The 22634-nt window shown below is 34.0% G+C and overlaps 3 protein-coding genes and 1 long non-coding RNA gene across 5 annotated transcripts in view; 2 read left to right on the top strand and 2 right to left on the bottom strand.

Annotated features, from left to right (window-relative positions):
• LOC113683834 (F-BAR and double SH3 domains protein 2) overlaps window positions 1–3759 on the top strand; it is a 15201-nt gene extending 11442 nt beyond the window's left edge. For both annotated transcript variants that reach the window (XM_089191885.1, XM_027201116.2), the window contains one exon: window positions 491–3759. In XM_089191885.1, the coding sequence (XP_089048011.1) occupies window positions 491–1248 (758 nt within the window). In that variant the 3' untranslated portion in view covers window positions 1249–3759. The remainder of the gene's footprint in view (window positions 1–490) is intronic.
• On the bottom strand, window positions 3418–5863 carry LOC113683820 (uncharacterized). Its single transcript, XM_027201101.2, has 3 exons — window positions 5705–5863; window positions 4924–4974; window positions 3418–4445 (listed from the first exon to the last, which is right to left on the bottom strand). The coding sequence occupies exons 1-3, from the start codon at window positions 5786–5788 to the stop codon at window positions 4335–4337; spliced, it is 246 nt and encodes an 81-aa protein (XP_027056902.1). The 5' UTR covers window positions 5789–5863; the 3' UTR covers window positions 3418–4334.
• LOC113683818 (phosphatidylinositol 3,4,5-trisphosphate 3-phosphatase TPTE2) lies at window positions 5863–22520 on the top strand. The gene is made up of 19 exons (XM_089191917.1): window positions 5863–6058; window positions 6616–6846; window positions 8868–8915; window positions 9151–9229; window positions 10335–10408; window positions 11058–11171; window positions 11567–11657; window positions 11844–11907; window positions 13089–13153; window positions 13803–13863; window positions 14847–14928; window positions 15788–15876; window positions 16852–16913; window positions 17055–17135; window positions 17307–17412; window positions 18047–18144; window positions 18820–18924; window positions 19658–19728; window positions 20699–22520. The coding sequence occupies exons 1-19, from the start codon at window positions 6003–6005 to the stop codon at window positions 20799–20801; spliced, it is 1680 nt and encodes a 559-aa protein (XP_089048043.1). The 5' UTR covers window positions 5863–6002; the 3' UTR covers window positions 20802–22520.
• LOC149035500 (uncharacterized) lies at window positions 18416–22634 on the bottom strand. The gene is made up of 2 exons (XR_016182414.1): window positions 22584–22634; window positions 18416–18995 (listed from the first exon to the last, which is right to left on the bottom strand). It is a non-coding gene; the product is annotated as an uncharacterized LOC149035500 (long non-coding RNA).

Genomic DNA, 22634 nt, shown 5'->3' with positions numbered 1-22634 from the left:
TTTTTTTAAGCTTCTGCCTCATAGTAGGGGATTTTATCTATGCCTTCCTATGCCATCTTAACATCTATGGTGATGCCCTTAAAAATATAAGGCCCTCGAAGTAGAAGCTGAATGAGCTGCTATTAAGTCAATGTTTTAATTTAATAATTATTTCAGTCTATTCTTGCTGTTCTGTTTTTTCCTATTAACCAAGCTGGTGGGTGATGGAGACTGCCCTAGGTTTCTCCCCAGTCATGTAGTCTGATCATGGTCATGTATTTGTACAACAGAGTGCATTTCATGGCTTTTCTTAAATGGTATTTGGCTTCATCAACAGATTAAATTCATCTAGGCAAAATGTTGTTTTATTTGTTCTGAGCTGGCAGTTTCCATCTTTCTCATTACTCTGGAAAAAATTATGCATTTCTAATAAATAAAATCAGTTTTCTAGGTTTGTGATTACTATTATCTCTATGTAACTGAGTATATATTCTAACTTTTTTCTTGAAAGCTTGTTATGTCAGAGCATTATATGATTATGAGGCAATGAGTGATGAGGAGCTATCATTCAAAGAAGGTGATATCATTGGAGTGTTACAGAAAGATGACAACAATGTTGATGATGGATTCTGGTATGGTGAGTTCCAGGGAAGGAAGGGTGTTTTTCCATCCCTTGTGGTGGAAGACTTACCAGATGGATTCCAAACAACAGACACAAACATGAATGTAACAGACTCCTTGCCAACAACTTCATCCAGTAACACTAGAGCTGGAGATTATGTAACATTGCCATTAGAGTACAAGGCTAGTACTGCACCATCTGTGCTAAGTGCATTACAACCTGTGAGAAAAGCCCCACCACCCCCTACTGCTTCTCCGCAAATCCCAAGGAGCACAACTATGGCCACTGGAGGTGGGAGAGCTTTACTACCACCTACTGATCGCCAAAGAGCAAGAACTGAGAATTCTACTTCTATGAAAAAACCAGATACTTCAGCTTTTTCAAGGGGTTTGTCACAGAATCCATCACTTCAGTCAAAACTGTATGAAAATATAAATCAGTTGGCACCTTCCTCATCAAAGCCTCCTGATTATGTCAATGTCACAGATCTTCCATCAGCAAGAAGGAATGGTCCATCCTCGTCAGGAAATAGTTCTCTAAGTGCCCCTAAGCCAATGGCCAGATCTCGTCGACCAGCCCCACCCCCAAAGCCTCCTCCACCAACTGCTGCCAGCAGATCTGTACACAGATCACAATCTTATGTTTAAAATTTTTCATCTTGAGAGAGATAAAACTGGCCTCTTCGAGGTTTCCAAAGGAGAAGGCAACTGTTGATCTTAAGATGGTCCCCGCTAAGGATTAGTAATTTTTATATTCTTTTATAATGAAATAGCATTTATTAGACCTCTGTCCATAGACAACATCTCAAGAGTTTAAAATAAATCCAACCTCAAACAAAGCATCTAAGATAATTTTGGAATAACAGATGGTTGCTGTCTCGAAAACTCTTTGTTTCAATTGGTTGTTGGCTTTACATCACATATGAAAAACTTTGCATCTGTTCTTTGGAAGAGAGTTCAATTTTTTAGCTGAATTAATCAAAGCAAGATTTGTGAGAATTTATAAGTAGTAGTGTGTTGATTTGCATAACTCAGCCCCCATTCCCAAAAAAAAAAACATTCTCTGTGATGGAAGGATGTAGTTGATGAAATTTGAACTCATTAATATTATTAATTCAAACAACATGTTTAAAAAAATTGTCAAGTCAAATAATATTTATTGCATAGAACCTTGATTATTCAAATTTAAATTACTTCATCAAACTGGACAGTTGATAATCAAATAACCAGCTCAAAGTTAATTTTCTTTCAAGTTATATTTTTTGTGGGAAATTTTATTGAAATTGTATCCATTCCAGACATGATTCTCCATGCAGCAGTGCAAAGGAGGAGCACCTGCTACATCAATGAGCAATTCTTAGCACAAAATTTTTTTGAACAAAAATTAAGGACTGCACTGTGTGTTTCCTTCTCTATTCTTAACTCTCAGAAAGCATCTATTGAAGGGGCCTGTATAAGGTGCAAAAGGTATAATGAAGACAGTCTTGGTTCACATAACAGGGTTATGTATAGCTCTCACTCGATATTTCCTGTTCATCATCTCTGTATGTAGGGACTTGAAAGATTACAAGTGAACTTTTACTGGTCCTGTTAATTCAAATTCAAATGTTAAACTTGCCTTTATATCTTACTTTTGGCATATTTATTTTCTCATGCTATTAGTTGAATGGTACCGATCAGAACCAGCCTTTCAGGCCAACAATTATTTCCAATGCAATGTGGAAAAGAATTATATATTTTCATTTAAACCAAAATGACATGGATTAGTGAAATAACAGTTGCAATAATTTTAATGATATACTTGTTTTGTTTTTTTTTTCCCTTTCTTTCTTTTTTCTGGGTAACAATATGTGTAGTAACCGTCATGTGAATTTTTTTATGATAGGAGGCAGTTCTTGATATATTTAAGCACATTTTTACACAAAGTTCAATAGAACTATAGTACACTTAAAATTACTAATTGTAAACTTATATATCATGGATTATTTTCTCACTATTAGCCAATAGTTTTTCACTTATCCAACGTAATTTATACTGGATTTGATTTGTGGGCAAAGGTTACAGAATTTATCAGAATGCTGTGGAATATTGTTAGTAAACTTGGGAAAGTATATGAAGTGTATCCTGTGCTAAAAGTTAGTCTTGAAAATCAGCTGGTCTGATTTTATTGCCAGGGTTGCAAGAGATTAGCTATGATGGTGCATGGATATACTGAGAGAACTTTTGACATCAAAATAGTAGTAGGTAGAATATATTAAAGTTCACACAGCAACCAGGTGGACAATCAGACATAGTAGGTAGTTGTTTTTTTTTATGTAAGAGGCAAGGTGGTAATAGAATGGAAGAGGATTACTACTGAGATAAAATAAGTGTTTAAATCATAGCTGCAAACAATGTGATTTTTCATAAAATTCCAGAATCTTAGGTAAATCTTGACATACCACTTAAAAATAGTGAAGTATCATGAACATTTGTCCCATGACAAGCTCCATTACAATGTGGACCATGTAATTTTGACAGAAGACTACTATTTTTCTCTCGGTTTTAAGGTCAACTGATTGTACATCATCCAATGGTATACTAGTTGACCTCTAAATGGAAAGAAGACAAGTAGAATGAAGTTTAACATCATGATCCTCTTTTTACAGTGTAATGGCCTAAATCTTGAGGCAAACCATGGTACTGTAATATTTTTACACTTCATACTTATGGATAACCTCTAATATTTTCTATGATGTTTTGGTAGTTCATATTTCAATAGGAACTCCTCAGATATCAGTAACTGTTTCCCCTAAACTGATTATGGCACAGGCAATCTTTTGCATTATTATTCTTTTTAATCTAGCAGATTGCAAGTGACAGGCAATGTTATATTTCAGTGATAAATTCTTAGCCTTGTTTACAAATAATACAATCACCCATTTTACTTACACACAAGTCTTTTTCTCACAACCTCTTAAAAATCTGTCATTTCAAGTAGTATCTCTACAATATTATTGTGTAATGAACAAACAGGTCCTTGCTTTACTTGCTAAGCAAATGCTCTATAATTAGCGGTATGTCAAATTCACTGTCTCTGTCCAAGGAAGTGATAAATGTAAGTTGTAAATTGTGTAAAGCTATCTGGTTATCAAAAACAGTAAACTTGCAATTTGAAAAGTGATAAAGTTATTGCTTTGTGTAACTTTACTTTTTAACTATTACTAACAGTCAAAATTGCACCACACAAGCTTTAGCTCAGAGAGCATAAGCCTCATCACAAGCAGATGCTATTTCACCAATATATCTTGCAAAAAATTGCTAAGAAAGCAGTAGACAGACAGACTGGATTTAACATTTCCCCCAACTTCTATTGGAATCAGTAGTCACGTCAGAAGACATAACCTGACAGTCTAAAGTGAGGTTTGTCATTCATAATCACTCCTAAAGGCATTGGAGTGTGATTGTTCGGGTGCACAGGTCATTAAAACAACAGTCACTGGTGATTGTGACAGCCATTTTAAAGTAGAAATTTACAATACTTCTTCCCAAGAATCTGATGACAACTTTCACTCTGGCTCAATGTTGAACATTTCAGTCATTCGGAGACAAAGGACTATTCCCTCCTTGATGTTCACACTGGAAAACATCTTGATAGTCCAAAGGTTAAACCATTTACTGAGTCACTTAAGTGTGGTTGCTGATTCCAGGCTCACATTGTGAAACTATCTCACTTTGAAAAAAAAGTCTTTTTGTCATCCAATATGAGGAGTCCTTGTAACTGTTTGCTGTCTGTCCACAAAGATCCTGACTCTATTTTCTTCTAAATTGCGAATAACAAAGCTGTTTTCAGGAATGATTTGAATCTGTAAAAAAAAAATTGAATCTAAATGTGAGATTCATGTCAGTAAAATTTTTCAGCTTAAGTACCATTTGAGCCATGGGAAAGATGAATCCTCCAAATATGCCTTGCTCCCAACTTGTGATATCTCAGTTGGTAGCAGTGTCCAGTTAGTATTTGGGAGGCACAGGTTGGAATCCTGTCAAAGCCTGATTTTTTCAAGGTTATTTCCTGAAATTGTTCAACTTGCAACCCACCAACAAAGATAATCTCTTTGCTTATTATCATCCGCAGATCAAATAAATCACTTCATTATTAAATTGTGATATATTTTTCTTTGTATTTCAACTGCTGGTGAAAGATTTGTATAAACGTGAAGTTATATTAGAAAGCCACGGGTCATCTTGGGGGGAGGGGGGGCACACCGTTTTTCACAGTTAGGAAATGTTTTGGCTTGTTAAAATTTAAAGTTTTTTTTCATTAAATTATGAACATGTATTTACTTTTAGTCCTGGATGCTCCTTGTCAATGATTGTAGTTGCCTCTTCAGCATCCTAAAAAGAGATTTATTTTATTTGGAAACTTTTCTTCCTAATGTATTAATCAGCATTAAAATAATATATTTTTTAAATTTTAATCATTTTTTTTCCAAATTTCAAAACTTAAGACAAAAAATATTTTTATTATAAAATGTAATCAGGGAGGTATGTGTAATTTAAGAGAAAAGAAAAACAAAAACTTTTGTCAGAACTTATATCAATAATTTACAGCCATTTTACCATACTTGAACATACGGCCACAGATCAAAGTTCATCTTAATGATATTTCGACGTCACGATACCGAAAGCAGCTTGCGTTTACATTCATCAAAATGAGATAGAAAAAGAATTTAAGGATTTTCGAGCCACCTCTTTAAACGGGAATCAGAATTAAGCTTGGAGTATCAGTTGATTGTTTAGATTTACCCTACATCGATATTGAATGCACTGACTGTATTATTTTCTCGCCGCGTGCCTGATGCTCATGCTGCCACCATGCATGTTTCATCGTCAATCATTAAGTTATCTTTATCATAGAGAGGCTACGACAACACTACTTGATTCACCGGGAAATTTAAACTAAAAAATTAAACGTTTCTGCTATTTGAAACACTATCTCCTCAACACAAAATGATACAACCACGCAAAGCTTTTATCTATGCTCGTTTTCACGTAGTGCATTTCTAGCCAAACTTTTGGTTCCCATGTCACCAGTTGAAAAAAATTCAAAATTAAAGTATGTTACCTTTCCAACAAGTTCTGGCCATTCTTTCTTAGGAATTCTTTGTTTTTGCTTCCATCTGAATAATTTATTTTTAAGAAAGGACATTTTAGGCTCGAATTTTTGTACGAAGTCATTCGCATAAAATCGATGTAAACAAACACAGAGGCTGGTCTCATCCTGATAACGAGGCCCCTTTTTGGCGGGAAAGGGAACACGTCCTGACACCTCCCCCGTTTTATTTTCCGAGAAACTGAAACTATTTCGCATCAAAAATTATTTCAGTTTCCGGTGGTGCTGATTACAGCTTGGTTCATTCCTGATGGACAGTTTTAAGCTTTCGGCTATCCAGAATCTCAGAAAAATCAAGTGTTTCAGGTACGACAAACTTTACATGGATGTACGCTAACGTTTTGTCTCAAATTGTTGCAACGTAATTTACGATTGTTGTTTCATGAAGATTAGCGGACATCGATCCATCCTCTACATTTTATGATTACTGTTCTAGTGACAATATTGTACGTGTAAAAGGGTGAAGCGATTTTAAATGCTACGGAAAATCTTGAAATGAGCTTCAATATTATTCTAAACACACAATGGAAATACCCAATAAATACAGTGCAAAACAATGTTTGTTTGTTCCTTTTATGAGAAAAGAAAATTGAAGAAGGAAACCCAAATTTGCGATTTTTCATGTTTAAAAATTAACATATTACTCAGACATTGACATGAGTTTGATACTAAATTGGAAACCCCCTACCCCTCCCCTGGAGCGTTCAATATTGCCCGCAGATAAGCGGGATCTAGTTTCAAGGTTTGCTGGATATGTTTGCTCTCGCTCTTCTGAAGATGGGTGACCTAGTTAGCTTCGGTTTTTGTTGATGTAAACTCATGGAGAACCAGATTTTCACAGCAAGTTATCATCGTTATGGTAGCCAAGAGCAGCTGGTTACAGAAATGAACGACAATGATGAAGAAGATGACGATTTTGACGAAGAGGAAGATGATGAGGATCTTGAAGACGGCGAGGATATCGACCTGAGAGAACATGCGTACGACTTTGTTCAAGTCGCTGCGTCTCCCAAGCATATTCACTTCGTTACCGACGCCTCTCTCAGCTCGTGGAGTGATCCAGAGGCGGCATTGGAAACGAGCACTCGTTTAGGGTAAATATTTAAGTTTTCAGATGTAACACTTCATAAAAGTCACAAGTACCACAACCAATGGTAATTATTCAGAATTATTTGAGGTGAATCTGTTCTCTATTGTCTCGAATTGTTTCTTAAACTTAGGCGCGTAGACAATTTATCTAGACATGCCGTTACCATAACCATCAAATCTCAAAATACAGAAACAATCGAGATTAAACAAATGAAAGTCTGCAATGCGATTTATTAGTCTTTAAAACGTAAGTTGTTCGGATTAATGCAGTGATACACTTGCGCTCTGCTCATTTCCTTATCAATAATTTACATAATGAGTGACCTGCAAAGTGAACTTTGTAGAGCTGGCTAAAATAATTATGCATCACGACGGTTAGATATCTACAAATTAAAACTGTCATAAGCCTCAACCTTTGCGTAAGGTTACTTAATTTTGAGAATTACTAATTGACGTTTCGTCCCAGAATATAAAATTACTCATTTGGAAGATAATTTTTTTTGCGTTTCATTGGACATTGCTTTCTGCTTTGTGATAAATATTATTTATTTATTACAATTACAATGGCAATTGACAAAATAAAGTAATTACCCATAACAAAGGAAATGCCATAAGGATGGTCTGTAAAAGAGTCCAAGACCCCATCCTCAGACAGACCACCTAATAGTTTAAAAATACAATTGATATAATCAATTAAAATCTGTAATAAAAATTCTAAAATATGTGTCTATGAGTTATTCATTAAGAAGTTCCTCACGCCACACTTAAAACTCGAGATACTAGACACTGATCTAATTGGAAATAGGAGTGAAATGCACATATTAACAAAACAATTAAAAAACCAAACTTGAAAATATTAGTACAGGCATAATTCTTCTTTAGAGTAAGTCCCATCTTTCTTTCACAAAGGGTACCTAGCAGTATCAGAGTAAAATTGTACAACTGAAGAGATGTCAATATCAACATAACCATTCAAAACTTATCTACTCTCATACCGCTTCTATCTGTGTAATAGGTGGTGCTACAGCTTTTTTTGTTTAAATTATTAATTGGGTTCCATTGACTGATCTACTGGAAAAGACTAGTGCTCAGCTTGAGCCATTGTCTGGGCATAATTTGGAGGGAAACCTTGATCTAGTTGTTGGAATTAATGAAGGATTTTTATTTTAAAAAAAGTTTTATTGAGAACCACATTTTCAGTATATGGAGAAAAATTTTATCACTCTTAAATATTTTACTGCAAGGTAATTGTTCCCAAAAAAAAAAGAAAAAAAAGATTGCTGTGTGTGATCTACATGCGACAGTTATGCAAATGATTTGTCCCAGTTCAATTTTTACATAAATTTGTAAAGATCAGAATGAACAGACTGACTTAGAATAGCTGAAAGTATTTTGCAGGCTTAAACTTTGTTTACAGAACAAAAAGTAAGCTCTACATGAAGTGTCTCATCTAAAGTGTACCTTACATTGTGTGACTTTTCATTTAAGATGTATCTGCTAGCATTAGCTGTGGTCGCACCACAGACTTTTACTATGGGGAAATAGATTAACCAGGGAAAATTACCCAAATTTGCTCATGGTAAAATTTATCTTGGGTTTCAGTTTCCAAAGATGAAAGGTTACATCAGCCTTTGCCACCAGTCTTATCTGCGGGTTTTTATGGTAGTTTCAAAACATGACATCTAAGCCACATCTCTCAGCAACATACCCATGGACATGTGCTGATTGGTACATTTGCATGGGATTTCAAGTTTCCCATTCTGTTGCTCAAGGATAACTGTCATGGAAAAACGTTTTGTTCTCCTGACTTATCCCAGCCCCATGAGCAAAAATTTCCCTAAGGTAATTTCCCATGGTGAAAATCGGTCTCACCAGCAAATTTAAGTTACCATGGGTGGACTGACTCAGCAGTATTGCTGTAAGGAGAAGTCAAATGCTGGTCACTCTCAGGGTTTAAAGGGTCAATGCTTAATTTCTTGTTATTATTTTTTCACTGCTTACTGATTGTTCTCTCCTCCTATTGCAGGAAATTCCGAGGGTCCCTTAGAAGAATTGTGGAGCATTTTTCTGTTAGGTTGGTAATAAAGTGTGAAACAGAAAATTACCACACAAAACCAGTGCTTTTTTTTATTCTCATTTAAGCCAATAGTTTTGGTTGAAGGATGAATGATTTCTTGTTTTTCTCACCTTTTAGAGTTACTTTTATTTATTGTTAATGCAACCTCTCTCTTTTCAAACTTTTTGTTTGTTTAATTGTTTTTTATTTCATTTCCATGTTTTGTTAATTTTGATTTGATTTTGTCTGGTAGAGTATTCAGTCTCCTTTTGGTATTAGCAGATATTATTATTGTCATAGTTGACTTGGCCACTGCAGGAAAAGATGAAAGGGTAAATTATAATTGTAATATTTATGTTTTGTATAAGAAAACTTAGAACTTTGAAGGTAAAATTTTGCAGTGAAGTATTAAAAAATAAACTTTTCTTTCAAGAAGTATATTTCAACACCATTTTTTGGCACTCCATATCATCTTAGTTCTGTAATAGTTAATAATACTGATATTGGAGAGAGAGCTCACTCATTCCACCACAACTATAACCTAGTATTTAACCCAGTAACTCCAACATGTGACCAATACAGAATTTCTCTTTTTAAAATCAATACAATGTCAAGCAGACAAAAGGTGAGAACGAATAAAAATATCAATTAGGGGATTATAAATTGATCTAAAACCAAATTCTCCAAACTAACATCATAAGAATTGCATAATAGACAGTAAAGAGAATTACCAATGAGAATGTGAGAGTGAAAGGGTGAAAAGTTAACCTAATCATGAGGCACCTGGAACATTGGGTTGAAAAGGAGTCTCCCAGAACTACAAGTTATTTGAATTCATTTAGGGTAGCAGGGCTTCTTGTCTTCTACTGCTGTGGCCCAGTGTGTAACATGTGGATTGAGTTTTTGGTTGGTTCTTATCCTTTCTCTAAGGGTTTTTCTCCAGGTCCTCTGGATTTCCTCCCTGTGCAAAAACCAACATTCTAAATTCAATTCAACTAAATTCAGTGCAACAAGAAGAGCCACCCATCGGAATGTCCACTGCTATACTATCATTATTATTATTATTATTATTATTATCATTATTATTATTATTATTATTATTATTACTATTGTTTATGATGAAAATTTATCAGTTTTATTTATTTGGTTTTGTAAATACATTTGCAACCATTCATGTTTGTATAATATTCTTGTTTGCTTAATTTGACATAATAGATAAATTGATAAACTACTCTTCAGATGGATATAAATTTAGCATACTTTGCAACCAAATTTGAATTCAACTTGTTAATTTTTTTTAAGCTTAATGGAAATGGGACCATTGCTTCATAGTCCTGTATCAATTGCATTGTATGGCTCTATTTGCTTTAAGAAAAGATGATAATGATCAATCCATTTGTATCATTATTTTATGCCATGTTTGTGTTTGCCTTCTAGACTCTGGAAATATTATCCATTTTAATAGTCACCTACTTTTTAATAGAGGTCCTTCTAAGGATTTTTGCCTTAGGGTGAGTTTAAGTTACTTGACTATTTTACACTGAAGTGACTAGCATCTAATTTCTCCACACAATTTAACCCCTGAATCACACATTAAGGTAACAAGAATAAAAGAAATGATCACCAACCAAACAAGCTTTTGATTGTTATACAAATTCTCATTGTTGGCACCATAGGAAATGGGTAGAGAACAAAGGCAAAAATACACATAGTGATGTTAAAGGGTAGAGGGTTAGGGGCACAATACTCTCAAAGGGTTTATTTGAGTGGCTGATTTTAGTGTTTAACAACCAACATAACTGATTTGAGAGTTTTCCTTTTTATCACAAATTTATAGTCATAGTAAAACCAAGAAAGGAAATTGAATGAGCTTGAAGCAGAACTCTGATTTATTTATGTGTATGATTACAACCATGATCAAAACTATAATAAAAAAATTCTTGAACACGATTGGTTATCACCAGTCTAATTTGAGCACTGATAAGGCAGTGTATGCATCAGGCTTGTGTAGTTGCACAGTTTGCATCATGTGCATGCTCTTGAGTAATCTTGAGTACCATTACCAATTGCATGAGATATTCTAATTGTTGCATTGGGCTTTGTCACTCACTTTACTTTTTCTAGTTGTTTCACCCACAGATTTAATTTCTTTTGTTGCAGGAGAGCCTTCTTCCACAGATGGCTAGAAATCATAGATCTGATAGTAGTTGTAGTTTCATTCATCCTCACCCTAACCTTTTCTCTCCTGACACTAGAGGAACATGGCTATGCAAAGTGAGTATTCTGAATCAGGCAGGAACCAAGCTGTTTCAGTTGTGAAAAAGATAAGATTTCACGGAATTGAATATCTAAATGACCTAATCACAATAAAATGATTTGTTGGATGTAACTTAAGAGCCTAGTGATAAAACACTTGGTTGTTTTATTGTTTTCCATTAACCAGATATTTGTTTAATTTTGTCTTGTGCTATAGTGTCTAGAAAATGCTTTATTTTCCTAATTTTTTGTCAATACAAAGATCTCCATTTCTTCCTTCTTATTGTTTACCATACACCTCTCATATTTTTTAAGTTTATATAGCTGGTCTTTCCTTTTCCTTTATATTTATCCAAAGTGGAGATGAGGAGTTTACTATAAACAATCATTTGTTTTTTTTTCTTCTGTTTCAGACTCATCATTACCGCTCGTCTTGTGCGAATATTGCTGTTTATTAGAATTGTCACAGGAAAAGACCAACTTGAAAGAGCTACAAGAAGAATGGTGTGTGGAGTTACTGTAGGAAACATTGCCAGTGGAGATAATTATTGTTAACCTGTGCTTTCCCCCCCTTGTTACAAAATGTTAAGTGCTCCCCCCCTTTGAAAAAAAAACAGCTAATAAGAATATTCCAGTCCTCATTACATATTCAATAACATTGTGCTCTCCTTGTGTTTTCTTTGAAACTAGATATCACAGAACAAAAGGAGATATCAAAAGGATGGTTTTGATTTAGACTTGACATATGTAACAGGTCTGTAAAATATAACTTTTTATTATTAATCACTTATGGTAACCTAGAAACTTAGTCTCTGTTTGTTTCTAAAATAGGATAAACATCAGAAATAATCTGTAAATATATTGAGAATGAATAATCTTCATGTTTTTAATCATTATTAATTCACAAGATCAAAAAAAAATTACCAAAAGGCAGGCTCATGTTATTTTAATTTAAGTTTGTTTACATCCACACACTGTTAGGCTACTCAGTCCATTCGCTATTTAACCCTTTGCACCCTGTCATCAGTATGCATATTCTCCATACTGCTCTCTCTACATTCCCTAAGGAGCTGACAAGGAGAATTTGTGTAACAATCAAGAGCTCCTTCAGATGGTGATCTTAATGTGTGGTTTAGGGGTGATATTGTAAGGAGAAATTAACAGCTGGTCACTCTTAGGGGTAAAAGGGTTAACCCTTTATCTCTGAAGAGTGACTGGTATCTAATTTCTCCTTACAGTGTCAATGCTGAGTCAAATGCAAAAGTCATGAGAATTCTTGATTGTTAAACAAATTCTTGTTGTCAGTTCCATAGGAAATGATTCAAGGACAGTATCAGGGTGTGAAATTAACTTTTTTTTCTGATAGCCACTTGGCTCCTCAATTCTTCAAAGTGGTAGCCAATTCAAAAAAAGTTGGTCACCATTTTCAAAGACAAACAAAATCTTTCTTTACGCTGTCAGCGTTCTAAGATGGCGTCTAGTTATCGATCGAGATGCATGTGCTACGTTTTGGAAACAAACTTAAAGAGGAAGTTTGCTGCGGATTTATTTTTGCAAATCTTTTTAATTCACTATATCTCTTGGTAAGGTTATGATGAAACATTCTAGTCGCCAATTTGGCAACTAACTTTCAGGATTTGGTCGCCAAAGTGAAAAATTTAGGTGCATTGGTGCCTGTATTAGGTGTAATTTCATGCCCTGAGTATGGAGATTGTGCAGTCTGATGTTAGGGTGTTTAAGTTAATGGAATAGGAAGCAAATAGCATAGCTAATCAGATTGCAGAATTTGGATAGAACACAAGTAGATTTATATTAATAATTACAGTTGGTTATGATGAGGATAATTAGAGTTTTCCATGCAGAGAGAAATTAGAGAGTAGATAACTAGTAAAATTTAATTTTGCTAAGTTATCATAAATATATTCTTCAATTCAGAGAGAGTTATAGCCATGTCATTCCCTTCGTCTGGAAAACACAAGTTATACCGTAATCCAGTGTCAGTAAGTGAACCACTTATTTTATCATAAAGCTCTAACAGGCTATTAATTAGCCCTTTCACTCCAAGTGGTTGCTAAGACATACTTTCTACTACAGTAATTATACAATATCATGTGCACAAGTGATCAAAATATAGGAAAATGTGAATTAGAGGATTATATTATGATCCAGTACTAAATTCTCATATCTAAAAATTGTGCAATGTATGCTATAAAGTATTGAGAATCACTAAGTAAAAGAGACCTTGGAAGTGAAAGGGTTAATGCTAGTGATCAGACTGCAAATATATGAAAATCATATAATTATGTGAACTGCATATAAAGAAGTGAATATGTTAGTGTTCTTCACAGTAATTGCTAATTAAAAGCAGTAGTGAAAACAAGGCCAGAAAAAAAATTAAGGCCAATACAGGATCTGAACCCATGACCTCTCCTTTCTGATCAGATTTTCTTTGTTAATCTATAGAGCTTGTACATGTCATATAAAAAAGAAGTGCTTTCCTTTTTTCCAAGATCTCTTTATGCACTGGCACTATAGATTAGTTGGTGTGTTTTTATAGTGCTCAATTCAGTTTAACTTACTTCTTTGTGAACACTGTTATATGATGTTTTATTGTTTAGGGAAGTAAGCATGTTGCCTTTTTGTTCACAGGAAGTTGTGCGATTCTTGGATACAAAACATCCTGACCACTACAAAGTCTACAATTTATGTAGTAAGTGAGATTAATATAAAGGCTGCTTAATTCATTCATTTTATACATACCTGAGTGAATTTCCTCCCAGCACTGGTAACTTTAGTTTTCATTTGCATGTATCTAAAATGGTGCAACCTGAAAGTTCACCTGTAAGGTGAGCCTTCAAGGTGCACAAAATAACAAATTTTTTGAAAGGTGAAGACATATTTGTACCACGTCTATACTGTATTTAAGTTGCAATGATAGTTAGATGTTAGTTATTGATATTGTGACATTTGATAACTTAAGTACCAGTTAAGGCATCTGATTGCATATTGTCACTGATTGGGCTTCTCCCAAAACCCAACTATCAATATTCTCTACATTTATGGTAATTTAAGCATTGAGAATGTGGTTGCGTGTTTAGTAAACAAACCCCTTCATGGCCAAGGAGGGAAGCTTCAAGGCAAATGTGAAATTTTGAGGACAATCTCCCAGCCAATGACATTATCAGCCAATATAACAGCCAGCCAAAAGGGTGTTTATTTTTCTCATAACCATCTCATAAATTCCTGTATCAAGTGACAGCACATTTTGTTGACTTTTTTGTACTTCCCCAAGTAGTGTTGAGATCAGCTTTTTACTGTCACTATTAGTGGAATCTACAAAAGGAGTTTGTTTTTCTTCCATCTAAAGTAACAAAGGTGAAGAAAGTGAAACTCTTGACCTGGGTCTTTTCTGCTGGCCTTGGTTTCTTTTTAAGGGAAATAATCAGAGGACAAATTGATTCAAAGGAGGGTTATAGAAAATTAATGTGTTAATCTCTTTTGTCTAAAAATGTAGACACTGTATATGGAATTTACATTTGATCACTACTGGAAGTGAAACAATATGTTACAATTAATTGGCAACACTTTTTTTTTCTTTTAGACTGTTGTCATTTTAATAGAAAAGTTGTTTTCTCTCTAAATTTAGATTTTAAAATTAATTGAAAGAAGTTCCAATTATATTTTTTTTTATAGGTGAGAGAAGCTATGATCCATCTGTGTTCCATAACAGAGTGGAGCGAGTTCTCATTGATGATCACAATGTACCTAGGCTTAGGTTAGTGTGATGTTTGTGAGTAGTAATGAATCCCCCGAAAAGTAATTCTCCTTGCCTAGATACTAAAGGGAAATGATAAAGAATTAGAAAGTGCATTGTTACTGTTTGAACTAAAAGTCAAATAAAATTATGCTGCATGTTCAGAGGACTGTATTCAAGCCATAAAAATGTGATCAGAGAACTGAGGTTTTAAACCAGACTAATGGCATGTAACACTTAACTAGTTCAGAAGGAGTTTAAAAATGTTTTGATGTAGGTGACACACTCTGCAAAAGTAGTTGACTATGAAAAGTTCATTAAGGGCTTAAAGGTAATTATTTTGACCGGAGTAACCAGCAACATGTTATCAAGTAGCCAGAGGAACTCAGGCAGTCACTGGCTTGTTTTGAAAAGGGAATTAGTCTTAGACTTCCAAGTTAGTCCCTTGTAATTCTGAGTAACACAATACAGCCTTATTAATGAGGCAGCTGTATGCATAAGTCAAAGTTTTTACATTTCTAGAATTTTTCTTTAAAATACACTTTGTTGGGTCTTAGTATATAATTTTTATTAAGTTTTACTGGTAATGGAAATAATTTTTGGCCATATGTTGGTGACTTAGGTAGCCAGTGAAACACTGGAGAGAAAGTGTGTGCTAGTTTCTGCACTTCTCACTTATAACCCCATTGGTGATTGCAAGGTTCCATTACTAATACTTTTTTCATGTTTTGGAACTTTCAGAGAGTTCTTAGTTATGGTCAAATTAGTGACTTTGTGGTATGGTGCCAAATGACAACCATGACAGAATAATTTCAACTTTTTGGTGTAAATATCCTAGAGATCTTACCTGTGGATGTGGTTGTTTTATTCTTTGTTTCAGTCAGTTGTTATATTTTACGCACAATGTGAGAGAATGGCTTGACAGAGATCCTAAAAATGTTATTGCTGTTCATTGTAAAGGAGGAAAAGGTGAAAGCAACTTACAATTGCAGCACAGTTTTAATGCCAAGTAGCATGTATTTTTTTCACATCTGATTGATGAATGCAGGAAGAAGTGATTTTGAAATTGTTTCATTTGACTGACATGCTACCATTTCCTATTGCTTGAGATCAAAACTGCCATCTGTGGGCTAAAACAAATTGACTGTATTAACAGTGTGGTCATACCACCAGGGTAGGATCAAATTACTTATTACCACATCGCAAGTTGCCTAAGCAAATGTTAGCATCAAGATCTATTTCATTTATCATGTTTATAGTGAAATCAAGCAGGAGTGTTGCTTCTCTCTTATTAAATTAGCTTTTCAATTAGTAAATGACAAAAATCAATAGAATTGACATATCACAGGTGTATTTCTAAATTCAGTGCTTGCAGCAGTATTAACAAAGTGAAATTATCATCCAAGGATTCTAATGTTTGGGGTTTTAAAATGTGGCTGTTGGCTTTGTTAACAAGGCGTTTTTATAAGAAAATGTATGGTGGTTTTCCCATGTCATGAAAAGGTGGCTGTAAGAACGAGGTGACTGTAGTACTGGGGTGGTCATAAGGTAGGGTTTCACCATAGTCTGAGACCCACTTTGAATTTTAATCAACAGCATCTTAAAAGGAAAATTAGTGAAAAATACAGCATTTCTTTGTTTTTTTATGGAATTATTGTACTCCTGTACCATCATGGGGCAAAAATTGGATCAGAGTAGTTACTGGTAACTGAGTCTGAAATCCAATTTCCCAAAAATGTGTCAAATTGTTTTGCAACACAGTAAATGTAACCTTTTATCCTTGAGTTCTCACTGTTTATTAACCTGTTTATGTCATGTAACTGTAACTCAGGGTGCCCACAATCTACAATATTTCAATGTTGTTACAGGTATTTCACAGTTTTTCCCTTTAGTTTCATTCTTATTATTATAGTTCTTATTGTATGCAATTGTTTTTTTTTTTAGGTAGAACAGGGACTGCAATATGTGCTTGGCTTATTGCCAGTGGTCAGTTTGAGCAGGCTAAGGTAATGTTCCTTCATTACTGGGCCTCCCCCCCAACAAAGAAAATAAATAAACAAATTAAAGAAATTAGTCATTATTGAGTAATCTTGATGTTCTGCTTGGTTTTCAATGCATGACTATGGGTTATTTATGGTTCTTTTTAGCATAGCCTGGAATATTTTGGGCACAGGAGAACTGATTATTCAGTTGGAAATCAATTTCAAGGAGTGCAGACACCCAGTCAGGTTGGTGTGCATTGTGTATGAATTACAAAGTAAAATGTAAGGTGAAAAACCATGCCATGAAAAGGCTCCATTTCATTTAATCATCAATGCCAAGAATTTATTTTGGTACTAAAAAGTTTCTGTCAAGAATTCCTTTGGATACATTTTTCCCCTAATATTGTGTCATTTCAGAGTCGTTTTGTAGGTTACCTGGAAAAAGTGTTTACCAAGTTAAATGGTCGACTTCCTGCCTCTGTGTCATATCGTATTAAAAACATCAAGATTGATGCAATATCTGGTAGGGGAAATGTCTATTCTTGTAACAATATCTTAATGGAAAATTTCAGTGATTACCATTCAATTTGGTACAATAGAAAATTCAGTCAACAAATCAATCATTTACTCTCCCATACACTGGATGTGTGATCTCTTTGAGTTTTTGAAGGGCTCTTTAAATTATGTTTTCAAACTGGTTTGATTCTGTAGAGCAACAGTGTTTTACCATTTCATTAATTTCTACAGTTGTAACACTTTCACTTCCAGATCTCTTTAATAATTCTGTATTGGCAGCCATACAATTCATATCATGTTAGTTCAGAGAATTTGGTATTGGATCAACTTATTATCCCCAATTGTTATTTTCTTTATTTCCGTCACTTCTCTGTTTGATATTGTTTTGGTATTGTTAGGAGAAATTCTGTCCTTTCTTTGGAGGTCTTTTTGGAAGTTAAGTGCTTAATGAAGATTATGAAGCTTACAAATTGGTATCCTAATATAAAAAGACCATGGCACAAACCTTTGCCTCAGTGATTCTTGTTGTTGTGTGAAAAATGTAATTGATTGTTGTATGAAATTATTGTATGAAAACAAAATCTATGAATAGGTAAATATTAATGATAACAATTTTTTTCTCTGTTTTTGTTTTTGTTCAGGTATTGGAGATGGAAATGGAAAAGATCTTTCATTTGAGATAATTATCAATGGTAGCACTGTTACGACACTACATCTATCAAATTCACGTCAAGGACAGGTGAGAGAGTGCATTAGAATTCTGCACCATTTTCATAGGTGTTTTTTCTTTGTTAGTTTGAAACCTCTCTTCAAGACCAAGGCCCTTTTTCCAAACATTTTAGGAGAAAGGTGATTAAAGAAACATTAGAGCATCATGAAAACTGAATTAGAGGGGCGGCAGGGGGAAGGCACCTTTTTTTGTTTCTGGTGATGGTCAAGATGTTTCATTTGAGTGGCACTTTTCCTGTTTTAATTTATTACATGACAGCACATTACATCAAACCAATCTGAAAATTTTTATTTATTACTTACTAAGCAAACCAACTCAAATTAATTACTTATTTCTGTGGTTATCTACATGCAAATGATATGGGCTTGACATAGTATTCACTCTCACTTCTAAACATTCTCACAAGCACACTATATGCTACAATTAATCAGCTTGCTAAAGCAAACTTTTTTTTTTCAATCAATCAACTTAAGTTTAAAGGAACTCAAAAATAAACTGCCTAGTAGTTAATAGGTTGGTAGCCTCTAAGTATGAGTTATAGTTTTTAAAAAACAACAATAGTGAAAAAGCAAAGATAGAGACAGTTTTTCCTGAGTCTTTTGTTGTTTCCAATTGTTTCTTTTTTTTCACATTTTTCTTTGCTAGCTATTAAAATTTGATATATATTTTTAATCCTTCTGATAGATACAGCACCTCAGAGATCTTGACAAATTAGTTATTATTCTCTATGAGGCAGAATCCCCTACTCTTACAGGAGACATCAAAATAAAGTTTTACTCATCTAATTCAGTAAGTATGTCATTGTTATATTAATTTTATAATGGAACTCCAGGCTGCAACTGTTCCAGAATCCACATTAACTAAAGACAAAATTGGCATGGAAACACATCAATTTTATGACCTGTGCCCAGGGATCATGTAACATTTTTATCACAAAGAGTTTGTTTTGTGGATTGCTCCAAATGAAGAAGATTATATAATGCAGGGTTGTCATCAGAGAATGTAATAGATGTATAATCTGAACAGAGTAAGTGGCTGAATGAAAATTATGCTTGAATAGCAAGCATGGCATGTTGCAAAGCAACACACTCCTTGAGGGGGTCTGGGAGTATGCTCCCATGGAAAAATTTGAAATTTGAATTCCATGAGACAGGATTTCTAGCATTCTCAGATACATTTGAGTACCTTTTTAATCTAGACAAAGATGTTAGAATCAGTTCAAAAATACATATTTTCTGTCTCACAACTCACAAAGCGGCTAGCACCAAATGGAGTGGCAGGTAGTGGGTTTCTGCCCTGATAATTAATTTGTGAATTGTTCACACTTTTAGATTGGTGTGATGTAGTGTTAACATTTTGTCCATGACAGTATAATTGTAACTTCCTAGTATTAAATCTTAATTGTATTAATTCTTAATGCTATTAAAAGTTACTGATTAAAACCAAAAAAGACCTTGGCAAAATAAAATTAAAGAGTGTATGCCAATAAGTTTTCAAATTGTGTCAAATTTTCCTCTGTCAGAATGTTCCAAGAGGGTATGACCAGTGTGCTTTCTTCTTTTGGTTTCACACAAGTTTTATAGAGAACTCCAGGTAAGGTGGTTCAGAAGTCGAGAGCTTTGAGAGCCCGTACAGAGATGATGTTTATCAGGTCTAAATTTGGGCTCAATAAAAATTTAAATTTGCACTGCCTATCTTTTCTGAAAACATAAAAAGACTTCTGACTTAAGGTTAGTTTAAAAACGTTCTGATGGAGACTGTCTTTTTGACAAATCTTGCTACCGTGGCAGGAAAGTACGAACAATATGACATTTTGTCTGCCATATTGGATTTCGAGACCCACAACCATTTACCTTTAAAAAAGCTCTGGCTACTTAAAACCTTAAAAAAAACCCTGTAGATCTTTAACTGTACTAGTTTTCTAGATGGATCAGTGCAATTATCATTGATGGGTAATCCATGATTTCAAGTGCAATTTGGTTTTAATAAGCACAAGTAAATCTTTCAAAGACAACAAAATTACATGAGCCAATAGGGAAAGTTCTATTCATAGTCTTTGAAAATTTACAAGAGCTTATGTACACCAACTTGCGTGAGAAATCATGTTCTTACTTATCAGTAATTTAGCTGAAAAAAGTATTACAGAAAGTCAAGCTAGATCAAATTTTGACAGTGCGTGTATGCTATTTATAATTTGTACTGTCTCATGTTGCAACTTTGCTTTAGTTTTATATGAAAAAGGCACTTGTTTTCAGTCAATCAAATGTGCATAATTTTTTCGTTTATATTATTATTAATAATAATAGGAATTAAAACTGGAATTATTTTTTCCAGTCCTCTCAAATCCTACTAATTCTTTTTGGTAGATTGTGAATACAAGGTTTCCATCCAGACTCGTTTCTGTCCTGAGATGTCCACACTAATTTCAAAGCTCTCAAACTTGAAGCTGAAGCATCATTCAGGCAAATTATTGTCCAAAAAAAGTAGTTTTATACCTTGCCTGTCAAGGGTGAACTTTGAGATCAAACATATTTTGGTTATAAAGGTGTCTTTTTTCTTTCAGACTGTTTCTACGTCGTGGAGAGTTGGATAATCCCCACAAACCCAAAACTTGGAAAACATACAAAGAGAATTTTGCTGTGGATATTACATTTACAAAACTTTGATAAAAACAAACCAAGACAACTTGAGTGGGTCAACAATTTGTCCCAAGGGGAAGGAAATATTGTCAATTATTGGAAGGAAATGGATCAGTTGATTTATATATAACAAGATTTTCTAAACATAAGATAAATCATGATGTCAGAAAATTTTCTGCATTTTTTTCTGTTGTGTCACATCCTTTTTTTTGGGAACATCACTATGTCAGGTCCACAGCCGCAATTTTTTTTTTGTTAGTTGGTGGATTACTTGATTAATCCAAGCAATATTATACTCAAAGTAAGATAAAGTTACTGCATGACCTTGACTTTATTCAGCCCACATCAGGCTCTCTGCCATGGAGCAAACAGTTGGAGTGTGGAAAACAGCAGGGGTCAGGCAAAAGAAAAAAAAATGGGGAAGGTAAAAGTAGAATGTGTAAAAACTTGAAATTAACCGCTCAAAGAGTATCCCAGGAGATTTTCGACTAGAATGAGGTTTATTTTCACTTGCCCTTTCACTAACTCTTTTCACTGACTGAGGACTTGGAACCTTCTGTTACACTAAGGAACCAACATCTCAAAAGCCTATCCTGGTGGAAAATTTTTATATGACAAAATTACTCTTGCAATGGGTGTAATTAACTTCTATTTTTATAAATAGAGTGAAAACAATTAAAAAGGATTTATGAGCAGATAATGTGAAAGTTTAGATGCATTGTGAATTAATCACTTATTTAAATTATATATTGTCATAATATCTATAAATTTTAGTGAATAATAAGGGTCAATCTAATTTTTATAAAGGGTAATTATTTTTTCCATACTAAAGTTCTTTTTTCTACTATTTCCAGGGAGAGTGCAGTTTTGTTTTAAGTTTAAATTTGAAATTAGATTTTGTTCTGTGGTAATTTGTAGCTCTTTAAATAAAAAATGTTCTTTATTAAGAAATAATTGGTTCCCATTTGTTGCCAAAAATTTCAAGTGTTGATATATGTGATTGGAGTGTTTCTTTTATTGCTATTTTAAAACAGAATTTGGTTGCATTTACCCTGTGGTCTCATAACACATTTTCTCAACACATGAACTAATAAGGATAAACAAGTATACTTGTTTAGGTTCTGTTAGTTCAATAAAATATTTAGGCCCTGTCATTGGTATGCAAATTTTCCTTACCATTCGCTTTACATTTTGTATGGTACTGACAAGGAGAATTTGTTTAACAATCAAGAGCTTCTTTTGTTGGTAACATTTCCTTAATGTTTGATTCAATTTAAGAGAAATTAGGTGCTAGTCACTCCTAGAGGTTTAAAGCAGCTGTGGTTAATATTGTTATTTAAATAGAGAAGACTTGTTTAATTTACAGTGAGGCAGCTTTTGTGCTCAGTAGTATTTTGTTCACACATTAACAATTAGCTTCTATGTCTTCTTTCTCCTTGTAACAATCAGATATGATTCCTGTATCATTTCCTGGGCAGAATTTTGTACTATTATTGGCTAAGGAATGAAAGAAGATTTACTTGTACAACTTGCACTATGCCCAATACCAAGTCAACTCTTTTTCTTTCAAATATATTGTAGATGAAATATTCTTGATTACCATATTTTTTTAAGGTCTTAAATGTAGTTATGGATAGGAGTACTCAGTGGCATCTCTGATATAGTTGTTAGGCTGAGTATTAATTTTCTAGCAATAATTCTTTTAAATCAATACTTTGAAACAATAAAGATGACCATTTTATCAAACAGAGTTTGTGATGCTATTGGGAATGTCACTAATTCACACTCAGTTCCATCTTTAATTGATACCTTTAGAGGTACAGGTACATTTCTTGCCTTCTGTTCTTCACTGAGGCACAC

This window comes from Pocillopora damicornis, chromosome 13, assembly GCF_964200805.1.
Source record: "Pocillopora damicornis chromosome 13, jaPocDami1.2, whole genome shotgun sequence".
Taxonomy (NCBI): Eukaryota; Metazoa; Cnidaria; class Anthozoa; order Scleractinia; family Pocilloporidae; genus Pocillopora; species Pocillopora damicornis.
Note: the sequence above shows the minus strand (reverse complement) of the source record. Positions and strands in the feature narration are given on the sequence as shown.